Here is a 15,064-nt window from a genome sequence, read left to right on the forward strand (position 1 = left end):
AGTCATGTTAAACTTAAGTGGCATTGTTCTACAACCAGAAGACGATTTTTGTACTAATGACTTGTATTAACTGTAAAGAAAAAGCTTTGATGAACAGATTATTTATCAGTAAAGAAAAACATTCTAGCCACATTATGCAAAAATGGGTCTTATGTAACATGCGGCCAGACTGTGTGCGTCTACTTAAGAGACCACAAAACTTTGCGTGACTTTGTACGAGACAGCGTAGCTCCTTACTAAACTGTGTGATTGACCAGGCTGGTTTATTCCTATGTTGGCAGCATATGGCAAAAAACCTGTTTTTGCTTGAGCAGCTCATATGTTGTTTGTTTGCCAGATAACTAAACAATCTAATAGACAAGGGACAAAATTGTCACAGACCAGGTTTTCAATTTGAAAAAAGTCTGACAAAGGGAGACAACTCAAACTGAACTGATTGTTCATTGTTACCCCCCTTGTAAAAAAATAAATCTATTTGTAGTAATGGCAACCTTGACCTTGGAGATATTGACGTAATTCTTTCGTGCGACACACCATGAATGATGGTGAACAAATAAATGACATAGTTATGGCCCAGACAAGCTCATTTATGGCCATTTTTTACCTTTGAACTCAAAGTGAGAGAAAAAACCTGGTTAAAAATGGATACCTTCTTAAATGACATGGAGTGTAAAATGACATGATGGACCAAAGGTAGTCACAAAAGGTTAACATGAGCATGTTAAGCTTTGGTGAGCTTAAAACAAATTTTTAAAGTAAAATTCATTTTAATTATTAAATACTTACCTACTATCTATTAGCTTATAGCTTTCCAAGGGGAATTAACTCATCCGGAATTTTAACTGGGAACCGGCCACCTCATTACCGTAATACAGGCCAGGTTAAACATTACTGCAACGCAACCTAGGCAAAAATCGGTAACCAATCCTCAATATTCTTTCAATACATATACAAAATATTAATCGAATAGCGGGGTGGGAGGTGGGACTTACCGATAGTAGGTAAGTATTTAATAATTAAAATGAATTTTACTTTAAAAATTTGTTTTAATGTCATAAATACGTTACCTACTATCTATTAGCTGATTTTGAAGCTGAGGTGGGAAGGCTCGTAAATATTTTCCCATCACAGTAGAACCCATAAAAAGGGTTACCAGCTAATGACAGCCAAAACCCAAAACAAGGTTTATCAGGTTATCTTCGTTAAAACGGTATTAATTTTGACTCATCAGACAGAGTAAATATGTCTATGTCAAAAAGAAGACACTTCCGTTATTGAAATTACAACAAGACCAAACACATACAAATGGTTTTGTTGGCACTTCAGAAAAAGAAGATAAAAAGATGAAAAAGGTGGTCGGATTCCTACAGAAAAAAACTTGGAGCATGTCAAGAAGTGGGGTGCGATTAATATACGCCCACGAACCAGACAAAGCTCTTACTTCATGCGGTCAGATCCTAAAAAGGAATGAATCCTTAGATAAGAGATAAGAGTAAACCTTCCTTGTAGAGGTCTAACCCTAGTTAATAGAAACCGCAGACACATCTCCCCCCCCCTTTTTTAGGGAAATGAAGAGTGTCTTTTTAGAACCTCGAATGTACTAACACTGCTGAGATAGAACTTCAAAGCCCTGATTGGCCATAGAAGTTTATCCTTATCTACATGTCTACCAGTTTAAGAAAACTTGGAAACTTGAAGATTTTGAGAAGTCATATAGAGTTGATATAAGCAAGGAATCCTGGCTGACACAATAAAGTGAAGACGACATCAGATCGAACTGAAATTGGTCTTATTCAACAGAAAAAGCATGACTTTCACTTCTCAGTATGGTAAAGACATAATTAGAAGGAAAAACCCGTCTTAAAAATTATATTGGAACTGTTAATAAGGCTGATGAAAAAAATTCATAGGAAGCTCATCAAGCAACCCAATAACACAAGCCAAAACCGCTTAAGAACGAACAACATAGTGTTAATGTTCCATAGCTTGGATCAGTTCCCAATTAGCACAGAGTTGTGATGACTAACACAAAACAAGGTATACGAAAGCATAATCTCTATCCTTGATGGAAAGAAGAACACATTTCTTATCATCAAAGAAAAAGATGTATGCATCTAGCAGAGTGATTAAGGTAATAACTATGCTCTCAAATACCCAGTCAAAAAGAATTTCCAGGGAACCTCGTATACCGTTCTGATGGAATTATCCTTTCAAAAGTAACAAGTATTGAAGTTCTAACAGAAATATGTTCTTCTGCAGAAACAACTAAATAATGGCCAGACATGTAGTGGCACATGTTTGGATCTGTATACATATTTCTCTCTAAGATATGATATTTGACCTGTGCAGAAGTTCCTGAAATTAATTGTACAGGAGACTTAAAAGGTCGTAGAACCATAATCACATGATTCACTAAGTAGATACCATAAAAATATGGCAAAAACTCACTAAGATATTCCAAAACTGGCAAAATAATAGAATAACCTAAGTATCCAGTTTATGTCAAGTGGACGAATGTATAACAATCGCACACGCTGTTGATCGATTTCTACGAACTGCATTCGCGGTGTAGCATTAACACTGCGATCTATGATCGCATTTCGCGATCTATGATCGCATTTCGCTCATTACTAGCGTTAGATGAGAAACAACTTTCCTCGAAACATTTTAGCATCTACGTGTAAGCGATTTGGAAAAACACTGGCGCGCATGCGCAAATCAATTTTCATTCAACCGAAAGGAAAAAGAACTGCAGGCGTTGAGACGACCTGCTATCTTGCAAATAACGAATAAGTTCCTGGAATACAAATACAATGAGTGATAATATGTTCACCTCTGTGTCTGGAAATAAACCACGACCGATGTGTGCTAGTTGAAATCATCACAAACGAGTCGTGAAAATGTTTATAAATGAAAAAGAGCTAAAAAGAATGCTCGTCTGTATCCAACAGGTTAAGGTGTGTTAAAATTTAACCTAAGGTTCTCGAATATAATTCTAGATCAAATAGAAATGTTCGAGCCCAATATAAGATTTCGAGCTCGCTTCAGCCGAACAAACTGCAAGACCAATAGTCTGCATGTAGTCGGCGGAGATAGAAGTAGAAATAACAGATAGATGTATTTCATATTCTTATAGTATAAGTAATTCATATCCAGCACCAATTTGGATTAGCTGGTAAGGAAATTCAACCATAAACCAAATCAGCGTAGATGATTTGGCAAATAACGGTCATCAGTAGAACATGAGTATTAAAAAAAATACAAAATGTCATGGAAATTGTTCAATCCATAAAATATTGGATTCAATAGAATCATAGCAAGGGTTATACAACTAGAAAAGTAGAAGATAACCGTTGCTACAAATTATGACCGATGAAAACACAAGTTAATACCGGTGATTGGTAACTGTTAACCTAACCGGAACGGTCCTTAATATGACCGGTAACGTTATTGGTTTAATGCCAAAATATGATGGAATCCATATGGTCTGACATGAATTCCGAGTATTGCTCGACAAAGAAGAACGAGCCAAAACTCAATTCCGATGGCAATGATGACGAACCCCCTCGATGACGAAGAAGAGGAGGAAGAAAACGACTACTTGTTTTGATCGGTGACTGGTGTCCGGAGATCGGTGCGCTGTGATCGGAACGAATCGGTCCTAATAAGACTGCGTCAGGATGGTGCAGAAGTCATCTAACTGATACTGTAAATCGGAAAACAATGTTAGATTATCAGTATGATAGGCACAAAGTGTCCAATGTAGTCGTGGTGGCAATATGACCTAATCCCGAAGCCTGAAATTTAAACGAACTAATGTTCGTATACAAATAAGGTTCGGTGACTGCAACATGTGTGGATGCCTAAGAAAACCAACACATGTGTAATGGTGATATGATATTCCGTAAAGGAATAATATAGAAAACGTCAATATGACCAGTAGGTTCGGAAATCCATACATGATGAATGGCGAATTCCAATATACCTGCGATGCCGAAATATTGTTTGGCTACGCTGGAAATAAAGTCTCCAAAATAATGTCTACATGAGCGTTGACGTGAACGCTTACGAGAACTGCTCATTGAAAGCGAGGTATTTTCGATGTCTATCCTATCCGATGATGATGAACGACTTCTTCTTCTGGCCAGTGCTCGATGAAGAATAGCGTGTCCGTCTACTGTTGTTGTATCTGTGGACGAATAAGATGAATAAGAAGTCAGATGATGTTTACTTATTCTTACCTTCCTTATCTTATATACCTGACTGAGACATTGACCGACGTACTGTTATAGCTCCGTTGTCAACATGTCGGGCAAAGACCGATGAATGGTGTGCGCCATAAGGTCTAGCAACGATCGACGGAGAGTGAAAAGCCGTAATCCACGTCTTGCCCGTTTCTTAGGTACCGGGAACCGGCGACTGAAATTTCCTCTCGATGACAAGATCAGTCCCCGGAAACTGGTGTTCGGTGAACGGACCGATCATGAAATATGAAACAGTGACGTCACCTGCAATGTTAGATACAGTATGTCTCATAAAATACATACCTGAATAGACATTAATCACCGTGCAGTTGTTGCTCCGTGGTCAATGTCCTCGGGCAAAAACCGACGTAAGAAGGTTCTTCTTAGGTACCGAGAACCCGTGACGGATATTCTTCTCCATGACAGGATCAGTCCCCGGTAACTGGTGTTCTGTAACGGACCATTCATGAAACAAATATGAAATGGTGACGTCACTAGTGTGAACCTCCGTTGGCAACGTTAGGTATACTATGCTACAATCATACATACCATAACAAACCTGAATGAGACATTGACCCACGTACCGTTGTTGCTCCGTGGTCAACGTCTACAGGCACAGACCGGTGAAGGCGAAAGCACCATGGTCTGAAGACGATCGACGATGCGATAGTTCTGTGTTCCACGTCTTGTCCGTCTATGTTAATGGGAACCGTTTCCTCAACGTGTTACAGGAACATCTCTGAAACTGTGACGTCACTAGTATTGAACCTCCGTGGTCAACGTTAGGTATATATGTTATAATCATACATACCTCAACAAACCTGAATGAGACATTGACCGACGTACCGTTGTTGCTCCGTGGTCAACGTCTACGGGCACAGACCGGTAAATGGCGAACGCCCCAATGGTCTGACGACGATCGACGGAGAGGTAGCTCCGTGTTCCACGTCTTGCCCGTCTCGCCTCAATTAACGGGAACAGTACCCGGAAATTGTTTTCCGGTGAACGGACCGTCACTAAGTGAAACAGTACTGTCACCGGCGATGACCCTCCAAGGTCACCGCCAACGGGCAGTTACCGACGTATGGCTCTTCTTCCCATCTTGGTGCCATAAGGTGTGATGTAGATCTACTTTCTAAGCAATATTTACTAATAGATCTCATCCTGCCCGGGAAAGAATAGCGAAGGCTATATCATCAGATGTCCTCTCTTCAGACATCGTGTAGTTGAATATGAAAAATAAGACTAAAACATATTCAACAATCAACTGGTCCTAGACCAGATTGTCATATGGCACAATAATTATTAGCATATAATACAATTAACTAATATTATCTTAGTTACTATTGTAAAAGATAACATCAATTGTACGTATATTCAAACAATTTAAAGACCATCATCCAGTGAAGTCACCGGACAATCAACGTCTGCTGTAGGTTCGTTGCGTTGTGGCTGATCGACGTCCGTTGGCGACCAGCTGTGTCATAAGCCCACAATACGCACACCGCACATTTGTGAAGCAAGTGCAACCGGTACATGCAAGGCAAGTGTTGTGGAAATTCCACCTTGTCTTGACATGACCACATGAACCTCTATTTTGTAAGTTCATTTCTGAAACAAAAGAAACAGAAAGAACCTACAAAAGACAAAAACAATGGTTAAAATATTAAATAAAAGTTAAACCACAATATGTAAACAAACAAACGCTGTACAATTGGCCTCAATAATCTTTTGATGAAAAAGGCACGAAATCCTAGTTGGATTACCTTCTCAATTATTTATTGAAGAGGAAAAACGAAAAACTCGTGCTCAAGTGCATGAGTACGTACAAAAACCCGGCAAGGCTGAAACAATAAAGTTTCAACAATTTGAACATGAAATAAGTCATCCATGATATGCGACGTCATCGGGTTTTATCATCTCTTGTATCTGCGACCATCATTAAGTCGATTATATGAAAGACAAGAGCAAAACATATTCAATAATAAAATGGTCACAGACCAGATTATCATGCGGCACATAAAATCATTATTTGTCCATAATGAAAATAATTAACATTCTCTAAGTTATTATTGTAAAAGAGAAAGTCAATGGTACGTATAATACCACTGCCGTAGATCATAAATTAAACAAAAGTTTAATTCAAAACAGATGAAAATATAATGATCATCAATTAATATTGTCATATGAAATGTAAAATCATTTTTGCACACAATGGCAAATGATAAACAATCTGTCAAAGAATTAGAAGAGCACGCTTTGCACGATCTCGTAACGCATTAGAAGAATATTTACACTGTACAATTTTCCTCAACTGCGTATTGACGAAGATCACGATATACACGTGCTCATGTACATGAGAATGTACCTAAAACGCAGCAAAGCTGAAAACAAGTTTCACGCATTAGAAAAAAACGTTTTGCACGTGCTCTTTCGCGCCTAAAACACCCAGCATGGTAGAAATAAACGATTGTTCAACAAAAGCAAGCATGGCTTACCTTTACAACTGAAACAAAAGTCCATAAAATCCACATAAAATATTCCGAATAAGAAGTACAAAGATAAATAACACAATTTATCTATGAAAAACCCCAATCAACCAAGTGAAATAAATCGAAAAACAATTTTCAATTCAGAGCTGTAAAAGACACGTCTACACCTGGTCGATCCGGAAAGAATATTGAGGATTGGTTACCGATTTTTGCCTAGGTTGCGTTGCAGTAATGTTTAACCTGGCCTGTATTACGGTAATGAGGTGGCCGGTTCCCAGTTAAAATTCCGGATGAGTTAATTCCCCTTGGAAAGCTATAAGCTAATAGATAGTAGGTAACGTATTTATGACATTAAAATTAATTTGTTGTCAGGTCATAAGACAATCGCATTAAGAAGGGTATTTAATTTTGAGTTGTTTGAGGTGGTGATGGTATAATAATATTTGTATGTAACCTCTTTCTTGCCAATCTCTTTCCTGTAGATATTCTGTTTCCTGCGCGTGCTGAATTGTTCCACAAACTCTACCACTCTGCGTTCCTCTGGTGAACCTAATATACAGATATAATATATCTTTAGCAAAGTTTGTAACAAAAACTTCAACAATGGAGGTTCGTTTATTTACAATCTCAAACCTTAATAGGAAACTGACCAATTTCATTGATTTATTTACTTCCTTGAGACATAAATCAACATGCCGCCTACCTTCAGGATACTTGTACAGGTATGTGATGTCCAGTCTCTCAGAGGAGCCCACGGCTTTAGTGCTAATGTACCGACCAATAGAGTGCCTGTTGATGTTCGACACCTTCATGCTGCCATCTTGGCACACCTTGAAACCAGACAAAACAATCAGTCTTAATCTGTGTATGTTTTGACATTTAATGACTGTTCAATAAATGTGACAAATAATGCAGTCCAGGTTCACCCATACACAAGCAAATTCGTTGAATTGATATCCCCCGACAATATGCTTCTGGACACAAAAGTGTTATATTTGACATTCAAAAAAGCATTTTTTCAAGATACAAAGGGCCATAACTCTGTTATTAATAGATGGTGTACAATGCCATTTGGCGCGCATCATCCTCTTATCCATATATATACTCATACCAAGTTTCAATGAAAGCCGCCAAAGCACCTTTAAGATATGGCTCCAGGCGGACGGAAAGACAGACGGACGGACAACGCCAAAACAATATCCCTCCGCCTATGGCGGGGGATAACAAGACTAACAACTGAGCATTACTCTGGACCCACTTGATTAAATGCATGTGCATTAGTTGTTGTCCCACATAAGCCTGTGCAATCCTCACTGACAACACTTTACGCACAAATTGGATTTTCGCTAAAAATACACTTCCTTAAAAAGAAAAATACCATGCAATCATAAAGTGTCTTCCATAATTAATCAGGACTGACACTTAACACATAAAAAGGATTTTCGCTTCACTTCCTTTAAACAAAAAATAAAATACAAGTCAAAACTGTTGTGCTTGATTAGCCTATGCAAATTGCACAGGCTTATCTAGGACCACACATAATGCACATGCATTTAGCCCAACATTCAGAACTAGGCTCAAATATACTCACCTTCAAATCAATCGTGACACCATTGACAAAAATAACAAAGGGCAATAACACTTGTTTAAGAAAGCGTAGGGTTATAGTTCTTGTGCATGGCACTTATCCTCATTGATACCAATACATCCATTAATTTTTATGTTAAAATCTTATATAGTTTCTAAGATATAGTCCTGAACAGTTTGTGAAAGAAGAATGGACTGACAGACTGTCGGCAGGACAGACAACGCCAAAACTATATCCCTCCGCCTTTGGCGGGGGACAAAAGCAGTGTTTTACAAACGGACTGATGGACATGGCATTCACAACTTACACTATTGTACATCACTCACCATCCAATCAATCTTGTCCCCATTGACTTCAGAGAACACAAACCCCGTGTCATAGTTCAGGTAGACCTCCCCCTCGCGTACAGCGGCCAGAGGGGTGGGGCCACACCTCATGACCCCCTCACTCAGCTCCTGGGGGGTTGCGTCATGGGCCTGCCACCCGTCATAGCGCCCCCTCGGCAGGTCCAGACGACGGAAGTAGGACTCGTTCCAAACGTGGAAGTTCCTGCATTCAGAGAGAATGGGAATTGATAAGCAAATGTGCAGAATTAAAAGATGGATTCTGAAGGCTTGTGCCTTTTCTCATTTATTTGTAAATGGGATAGGTATGAAAAGTTACATCATACAAAAAACTAAGGGCAATAACTCTTATTTCAGAAATATCTGCATTCAGGAAGATTCCGGGATTCAACAAGAGCACCGCATAACGGGTGCCAACTCTCGGCTGCAAGTGCAGTTTTGAATAAATGAAAGCTTGTCTGAAATAATTTTTTTAGGTCACAGTGACCTTGACCATTGAGCTAGTGACCAAAAAATGGGTGTGGCGTGTAGAACTCATCAAGGTGCACGTACATATGAAGTTTCAAAGTTGTTGGTGGAAGCACTTTGATTTTAGAGCCAATGTTAAGGTTTTAGCACGACGGCAGACGGCGGACGACAAGCTGGCTATGACAATACCTCGGATTTCTCCAAAAACAGCCGAGCTAAAAAGAGCAATGCTGTGTGGTTAAGCTAACAAGTTAATTCCTCAGAAGATTGTGTTACCCATTAACCCCTCAGATACGCATTTCTATCCGCCTGTTGCCATTTAGAAAACTTAATGAAACAAGACTATTGCCAAGCAATAAAAGTCCCCTACCGGTGAAACTCCACCATTTTCAGCAATATTTCTAGTCTATTTGTTGCCATAGCAACCAGAATGCTTGCCATAGGAACAAAATGAAATGACATGCATAATCTCCATATTGCAATCTGTCCATGTTTCAAGTTTCATGAAAAAATATTAAGAACTTTAAAAGTTATCACAGGATCCAGAAAAGTGTGACAGACAGACTCACAGAGCGCAAACCACAAGTCCTCTAAGGTTTCATTGGCAGGGGACTAATTGAAGATTTCTCTTACTAGATTCAAGTTTTAAAGACTTCATTTCCAGCCCTAAGATAAAGATGAACAGCAAACAGCATAAACCTCAACAGACTGTGAGTCACTTGCAAGCTGTTGTGGTTTTATGCTGGTTGCAGAAAACCATTTTCACTATGCTTTTTAGTGGGAAAGGGTTATAGTGAAATGATGGGTGGTTGTAGTAACAATTTAATTGCTTTAAAGATTAAGATAAGTTTACACCTATTTATTTTAGCTTGATTCCATTTGAAAGCCTTAAGATTGTTGAGATGCTCATAAGTCCATTATATCTAAGTAGAACTAGTACTCAGCATCAATAGATACTGACAACAAGACAGGCCTTTTCCGCTCCATTTTGGGAAAATGCCATGCTGGAATTTTGGGAATTTCGTGTTGTGAAAAACCCCATTTTGGGAAAAAAATAATCACAAAACTGGCTCAATTTGGAAAAATAATCACATGTAAATAGTGTTTCTTATATTTCAAAGAAGCCGTTAACTGGTAAATAAACGACTATTTTGATAACATATTATTAAAATTTTACAAAATATTATGAACATGTGTGATAAGTGCAGGTGTTTTATCTGATTTTGGGGAAGGGCCTGGCCTTTTTTGAGGGGAAAAAAATCGCACAAAACGCCAGATTTTGGGGCAAATAAGGAAAGTCTTCAATAATCAATGTAACATATTTTACTGTTTTTAAAACAAATTCAAGGCAACAGATAATTTAATTATGCAATATTTTTCTATTTTCTACACTGGATCAGGTTAACTAATATATTTAAAGGTTTAAAAAAAAAAAATTTTTGTTTTTTTTTAATTGGAAATAATTTTTTCAATTGGGGAAAAAACAACCAGATTTGCATTGGGAATGGGGCCGATATTCGGATCCATGGCATAGGGCGGAAAAGGCCTGCAAGATGTGCATTTTGTTTCTCAATCCATGTGAACTTTGCTGGCAGCTATTTTATCTAAATGTTTTACTTTCGTAATATAATAAGCACTTTTACAGTGTTCAACAAAAAACACTAAACCATGCGCTTTGTTGTATTTTGACGAAACTTTCCAACTTAACTTGATTTTTGCTAAGAAGTGACAGAGCTTAAGGGCTGTGCATAAAGTGACAGAGCTTAATGGTTGTGCATAAAGTGACAGAGCTTAATGGTTGTGCATAAAGTGACAGAGCTTAATGGTTGTGCATAAAGTGACAGAGCTTAATGGTTGTGCATAAAGTGACAGAGCTTAATGGTTTTGCATAAAGTGACAGAGCTTAATGGTTGTGCATAAAGTGACAGAGCTTAATGGTTGTGCATAAAGTGACAGAGCTTAATGGTTGTGCATAAAGTGACAGAGCTTAATGGCTGTGCATAAAGTGACAGAGCTTAATGGTTGTGCATAAAGTGACAGAGCTTAATGGTTGTGCATAAAGTGACAGAGCTTAATGGTTGTGCATAAAGTGACAGAGCTTAATGGTTGTGCATAAAGTGACAGAGCTTAATGGTTGTGCATAAAGTGACAGAGCTTAATGGTTGTGCATAAAGTGACAGAGCTTAATGGTTGTGCATAAAGTGACAGAGCTTAATGGTTGTGCATAAAGTGACAGAGCTTAATGGTTGTGCATAAAGTGACAGAGCTTAATGGTTGTGCATAAGTGGCAGTGCTTAATGGTTGTGCATAAAGTGTCAGAGCTTAATGGCTGTGCATAAAGTGTCAGAGCTGAATGGTTGTGCATAAAGTGTCAGAGCTTAATGGCTGTGCATAAAGTGTCAGAGCTTCATGGTTGTGCATAAAGTGACAGAGCTTAATGGTTGTGCATAAAGTGACAGAGCTTAATGGTTGTGCATAAAGTGACAGAGCTTAATGGCTGTGCATAAAGTGACAGAGCTTAATGGTTGTGCATAAAGTGTCAGAGCTTAATGGCTGTGCATAAAGTGACAGAGCTTAATGGTTGTGCATAAAGTGACAGAGCTTAATGGTTGTGCATAAAGTGACAGAGCTTAATGGCTGTGCATAAAGTGACAGAGCTTAATGGTTGTGCATAAAGTGACAGAGCTTAATGGCTGTGCATAAAGTGACAGAGCTTAATGGCTGTGCATAAAGTGACAGAGCTTAATGGCTGTGCATAAAGTGTCAGAGCTTAATGGTTGTGCATAAAGTGACAGAGCTTAATGGTTGTGCATAAAGTGACAGAGCTAAATGGCTGTGCATAAAGTGACAGAGCTTAATGGCTGTGCATAAAGTGACAGAGCTTAATGGTTGTGCATAAAGTGACAGAGCTTAATGGTTGTGCATAAAGTGACAGAGCTTAATGGTTGTGCATAAAGTGACAGAGCTTAATGGTTGTGCATAAAGTGACAGAGCTTAATGGTTGTGCATAAAGTGACAGAGCTTAATGGTTGTGCATAAAGTGACAGAGCTTAATGGTTGTGCATAAAGTGTCAGAGCTTAATGGCTGTGCATAAAGTGACAGAGCTTAATGGTTGTGCATAAAGTGTCAGAGCTTAATGGTTGTGCATAAAGTGACAGAGCTTAATGGCTGTGCATAAAGTGTCAGAGCTTAATGGCTGTGCATAAAGTGTCAGAGCTTAATGGTTGTGCATAAAGTGTCAGAGCTTAATGGCTGTGCATAAAGTGACAGAGCTTAATGGTTGTGCATAAAGTGACAGAGCTTAATGGCTGTGCATAAAGTGACAGAGCTTAATGGCTGTGCATAAAGTGACAGAGCTTAATGGCTGTGCATAAAGTGTCAGAGCTTAATGGTTGTGCATAAAGTGACAGAGCTTAATGGTTGTGCATAAAGTGACAGAGCTAAATGGCTGTGCATAAAGTGACAGAGCTTGATGGTTGTGCATAAAGTGACAGAGCTTAATGGTTGTGCATAAAGTGACAGAGCTTAATGGTTGTGCATAAAGTGACAGAGCTTAATGGTTGTGCATAAAGTGACAGAGCTTAATGGTTGTGCATAAAGTGTCAGAGCTTAATGGCTGTGCATAAAGTGACAGAGCTTAATGGTTGTGTATAAAGTGTCAGAGCTTAATGGTTGTGCATAAAGTGACAAAGCTTAATGGTTGTGCATAAAGTGTCAGAGCTTAATGGCTGTGCATAAAGTGTCAGAGCTTAATGGTTGTGCATAAAGTGACAGAGCTTAATGGTTGTGCATAAAGTGTCAGAGCTTAATGGCTGTGCATAAAGTGTCAGAGCTTAATGGTTGTGCATAAAGTGTCAGAGCTTAATGGTTGTGCATAAAGTGTCAGAGCTTAATGGCTGTGCATAAAGTGACAGAGCTTAATGGCTGTGCATAAAGTGACAGAGCTTAATGGTTGTGCATAAAGTGTCAGAGCTTAATGGCTGTGCATAAAGTGTCAGAGCTTAATGGCTGTGCATAAAGTGACAGAGCTTAATGGTTGTGCATAAAGTGACAGAGCTTAATGGCTGTGCATAAAGTGACAGCTTAATGGTTGTGCATAAAGTGACAGAGCTTAATGGCTGTGCATAAAGTGTCAGAGCTTAATGGCTGTGCATAAAGTGACAGAGCTTAATGGCTGTGCATAAAGTGTCAGAGCTTAATGGCTGTGCATAAAGTGACAGAGCTTAATGGTTGTGCATAAAGTGACAGAGCTTAATGGTTGTGCATAAAGTGACAGAGCTTAATGGCTGTGCATAAAGTGACAGAGCTTAATGGCTGTGCATAAAGTGTCAGAGCTTAATGGCTGTGCATAAAGTGACAGAGCTTAATGGCTGTGCATAAAGTGTCAGAGCTTAATGGTTGTGCATAAAGTGACAGAGCTTAATGGTTGTGCATAAAGTGACAGAGCTTAATGGCTGTGCATAAAGTGACAGAGCTTAATGGCTGTGCATAAAGTGACAGAGCTTAATGGCTGTGCATAAAGTGACAGAGCTTAATGGCTGTGCATAGTGACAGAGCTTAATGGCTGTGCATAAAGTAACAGAGCTTAATGGCTGTGCATAAAGTGACAGAGCTTAATGGCTGTGCATAAAGTGTCAGAGCTTAATGGTTGTGCATAAAGTGACAGAGCTTAATGGCTGTACATAAAGTGACAGAGCTTAATGGCTGTGCATAAAGTGACAGAGCTTAATGGCTGTGCATAAAGTGACAGAGCTTAATGGCTGTACATAAAGTGACAGAGCTTAATGGCTGTGCATAAAGTGACAGAGCTTAATGGCTGTGCATAAAGTGACAGAGCTTAATATCTGTGCATAAAGTGACAGAGCTTAATGGCTGTGCATAAAATGACAGAGCTTAATGGCTGTGCATAAAGTGACAGAGCTTAATGGCTGTGCATAAAGTGACAGAGCTTAATGGCTGTGCATAATGTGAAAGAGCTTAATGGCTGTGCATAAAGTGACAGAGCTTAATGGCTGTGCATAAAGTGTCAGAGCTTAATGGCTGTGCATAAAGTGACAGAGCTTAATGGCTGTGCATAAAGTGACAGAGCTTAATGGCTGCATAAAGTGACAGAGCTTAATGGCTGTGCATAAAGTGACAGAGCTTAATGGCTGTGCATAAAGTGACAGAGCTTAATGGCTGTGCATAAAGTGACAGAGCTTAATGGCTGTGCATAAAGTGACAGAGCTTAATGGCTGTGCATAAAGTGACAGAGCTTAATGGCTGTGCATAAAGTGACAGAGCTTAATGGCTGTGCATAAAGTGACAGAGCTTAATGGCTGTGCATAAAGTGACAGAGCTTAATGGTTGTGCATAAAGTGTCAGAGCTTAATGGCTGTGCATAAAGTGACAGAGCTTAATGGCTGTACATAAAGTGACAGAGCTTAATGGCTGTGCATAAAGTGACAGAGCTTAATGGCTGTGCATAAAGTGACAGAGCTTAATGGCTGTGCATAAAGTGACAGAGCTTAATGGCTGTGCATAAAGTGACAGAGCTTAATGGCTGTGCATAAAGTGACAGAGCTTAATGGCTGTGCATAAAGTGACAGAGCTTAATGGCTGTGCATAAAGTGACAGAGCTTAATGGCTGTGCATAAAGTGACAGAGCTTAATGGCTGTGCATAAAGTGACAGAGCTTAATGGTTGTGCATAAAGTGTCAGAGCTTAATGGCTGTGCATAAAGTGACAGAGCTTAATGGCTGTACATAAAGTGACAGAGCTTAATGGCTGTGCATAAAGTGACAGAGCTTAATGGCTGTGCATAAAGTGACAGAGCTTAATGGCTGTGCATAAAGTGACAGAGCTTAATGGTTGTGCATAAAGTGTCAGAGCTTAATGGCTGTGCATAATGTGTCAGAGCTTAATGGTTGTGCATAAAGTGACAGAGC

General features: G+C 39.1%; 1 protein-coding gene across 2 annotated transcripts in view; it reads right to left on the reverse strand.

Annotated features, from left to right (window-relative positions):
• Positions 1 to 15,064, reverse strand: part of LOC127844575 (protein-glutamine gamma-glutamyltransferase 4-like) — a 55,853-nt gene that overhangs the window by 16,748 nt on the left and 24,041 nt on the right. For both annotated transcript variants that reach the window (XM_052374933.1, XM_052374934.1), the window contains exons 9-11: positions 8,651 to 8,873; positions 7,440 to 7,566; positions 7,191 to 7,285 (exon numbers count right to left, since the gene is read on the reverse strand). In XM_052374933.1, coding sequence (XP_052230893.1) covers positions 7,191 to 7,285; positions 7,440 to 7,566; positions 8,651 to 8,873 — 445 coding nt within the window. The remainder of the gene's footprint in view (positions 1 to 7,190; positions 7,286 to 7,439; positions 7,567 to 8,650; positions 8,874 to 15,064) is intronic.

This window comes from Dreissena polymorpha, chromosome 9 (assembly GCF_020536995.1).
Source record: "Dreissena polymorpha isolate Duluth1 chromosome 9, UMN_Dpol_1.0, whole genome shotgun sequence".
In the NCBI taxonomy this organism is placed as follows: Eukaryota; Metazoa; Mollusca; class Bivalvia; order Myida; family Dreissenidae; genus Dreissena; species Dreissena polymorpha.